Source organism: Liolophura sinensis, chromosome 4, assembly GCF_032854445.1.
Source record: "Liolophura sinensis isolate JHLJ2023 chromosome 4, CUHK_Ljap_v2, whole genome shotgun sequence".
Lineage (NCBI taxonomy): Eukaryota > Metazoa > Mollusca > Polyplacophora > Chitonida > Chitonidae > Liolophura > Liolophura sinensis.
Genome location: NC_088298.1, coordinates 3644818 through 3647730, shown reverse-complemented (window position 1 = coordinate 3647730; position 2913 = coordinate 3644818). Strand labels below are relative to the sequence as shown.

General features: G+C 36.7%; 1 protein-coding gene across 1 annotated transcript; it reads right to left on the bottom strand.

Moving 5' to 3' along the window:
* Positions 1-465: 465 nt before the first annotated feature.
* LOC135464601 (52 kDa repressor of the inhibitor of the protein kinase-like) lies at positions 466-1925 on the bottom strand. Its single transcript, XM_064742044.1, has 2 exons — positions 1221-1925; positions 466-717 (listed from the first exon to the last, which is right to left on the bottom strand). Exons 1-2 carry the CDS (start codon positions 1608-1610, stop codon positions 466-468), a joined length of 642 nt encoding a protein of 213 aa, XP_064598114.1. The 5' UTR covers positions 1611-1925.
* Between the last annotated feature and the right edge of the window lie 988 nt (positions 1926-2913).

Sequence of the window (2913 nt, the reverse complement as noted above, 5' to 3'; positions counted from 1 at the left end):
CAACAATAAAAACAGTCAATGATTTTACAGTAGATCAGATCTGTAACAGCTTAAGAAAATGGAACATATTGCGCTGTCTAAATCTATCAACCATACATACATTATGACACTAAACACACTGTATTCTGAATTTCCTTAAAATTTTTGGTTATATACCCAGTATGACACACAAATAATGAGTTTCAATCTTTGTTACAATCTCATATTGCGAATATGAATTAGCCCAACCCACCCTCCACCGTTTTTGATAATCATATTACAGCAAAAAATATGCAAATCAGATCTAAGGGTTCCCAAAATGAAGCAACATACAAAATTAAATAAAATTAGACCATATAATGAGCAGTACAAAAACCAATATCCAGTCAGAATCATGGAATGCATACAAGAGGCAAAGCTTGAGGATTAAATTGCTTTTGAAGTCTCCATCTTTTTATACAGCTGATCGAAAAACTATACTTTCACTCAAAACATGACCACATTTTGGTAATAATGTACAGGATGCCACTGAATTACCTCCCCTGAGTTTACCAACATGGACTCTACCTTTCCAATTTGGGTTGCCACTGATCTAGTTACAGGTGCTTCTATAACAACCTTCTCTGTCATCACTTGAAAGCTTTCAGCTTCAGAAGGTAAATGGCTATTTTCTCCAGATGTCTCAGGATCAGCATTTTCCTTGTCTTTTTCGAATTCCTCCAGGAGTTCATCCAGTGCCTAAATAGTGAAATAAGTGTTTAAATACAATATACATAAAAAAATAATAATTTTATGAACTAATGCTTATTGATTATGTTGAACCACAGTAAAAAATATTCCACATATGGTAGCATTGTGGTAGCTTTAATACTAGGTAGAAGTGAACTGGTGAATACTATTGTTTCTATAAAAAAAATGTAAAGATGTGACAAACTGTTTATAATTTAACATCTTCAGTCGCAGTTATACAGGGCTAAACTGAAAAACCATACCAAAAATACATATAACTTTGCAGACACGCCGCAGGATTATTATAAATTAAAAATAACACCGTATACTACTTTTTAATAGTAACTGGACTACATGACAACATAGCTATATATAGGCCTATATATTATCATTATGTACTCTATACTTTGCTCTGAGACTTTTACTGTAGTTTTCAACAGTTTTATTGTTGAAAAAATTAACTGGGAAAATTCAGTTTTTTACAATATTTGCGAAATCATTTTGACACCTACCCTCTTCCTGTTACGTTTTGTGAAAGCTTTTCTGTGGGGTGTGCTGACAGGTCGAACAGACTGTTGTTGTTGTTGTTGTTGTTTCGGTACTTCAGACAAAGGACTCGATATCTCAATTGACAGGGGAATGTCCGGTACAGCACCTGTTGTTAGCCGTGCTACTGCATTTTCATAGCCCAGGCTCGCCAACTTCTCTGGGTCTCGATCAAACATGCATTTGGAGAAATGCTTACTGCACAGTTTGTGGTGGTACTTGAGATCGAAGTCCCTCTTGCAATAATGAAGCCAGACTTTCCTCGTGGTCGCATCTTTTGGAAAGGCAAAGAAAGAAATTCCACCTCCCTTGACAAGCTGACTGTTGCATCCGTAAGCTGCACAGATCACAGGCATAACTACCTTTCAAAAATTTCTCAAACAACAGCAAATTTGGGTCGAAATAAATGCCTTTTGGTCGCGTGTTTATAGCCTTCTATTATAGAACTTCTGCACGCATGGAGCCAGAGTCTTCTTACCGTGACGTCACGGGCTCAGCAGCCTCGCTTTGAAATTCACAATATGCATATTCAGCCGAGCGGTATTCGTCGCCGGTTGCATCAGAACGACTACAAGCAGGCCGTTTGTGGTTACAGGGGCCCAAATACTATCAATATGATCTTTTTAAACAGTTTGGAGGCACAAATAATTTATTTTCTTGACAGTATTCCTTTAAGGATTGAATGTAATTTTTTTGTTATGAACAAAAATAATGCTGTGTGAACTGTATGAATGTACTTATGGTCATCAAATTTATTTGCACAAATGAGGTATGAAGATTGCTGGTGGTTTGAATTATTTTTGAAAAGTTTGTATACGACAGATTGAAAATACATGTTTTACATGGGCCTGGTCCTGTATATTTTTAGTAAAAGTAATCTGGACGTGGCAGAGCATAAATATTTTTTGGGTTCATCATGGTAGGAATGCAAAAAATTAACCAATCAGAAAGCTCGCTATCACCTGAATACAAATGAAAGTTCATTATTTAACGATAAACTTTTAATAGTTATGTTTTTTGTGTGTAGGCATGTGAATCTCTTGGCGTGGTTTTCAATGGATGTCCTGTTTTGTTTTGTTTTTTCCATTCTGTTGTCTAGAAGAGAGTTGTTACAGTAGCAACACAACTGATTGCATCCTTCATTAGGGACGGAAATTCAAGGTAGGTACACCTGCACCCACTTGCACAGTCTGGTTCAAGACTACTTGTTGGGTCACACTTCAGAGCAGGTAACTTACACAGTGTCCATAAATACATTTATAAATAATTCCAGGTGCTGATGTGTGTGTTAATGGGACTTTGTACTTTGAGTCGTGAAAAAATAAATAGTGAAGGCTGTGACCCTGGTCTGTCCACATCCTCTTACATAAATCTGATGACCAGAAACAAGGACTTAATATTCATGTACACATCTACTAAACAGATTTGTAGGGATTGTCTTAATACAATCAGATGGACTTCATGCTATTACTACTTCGTTCGGCTCATCTGTCGCTTTTACAGCACCCTAGTCCATCTGGTATGTTTTTTTCAAATTTTAACTTCATCTTTCCATTACTCTCAAGAAATGTGCTGCACACTTCTGAACGTCAAATTGATGGAACCATGAGGTCCATGCTGATGCCACTCGTTCTTTTTACGCCCTTCTGGGTTGGATTA

Coding starts and splice junctions, on each gene's coding strand:
- LOC135464601 (XM_064742044.1), bottom strand. CDS start 1,610: ATGCCTGTGATCTGTGCAGCTTACGGATGCAACAGTCAGCTTGTCAAG. Junction 718..1,220: donor CAAAACGTAACAGGAAGAGG/GTAGGTGTCAAA, acceptor TTCACTATTTAG/GCACTGGATGAACTCCTGGA.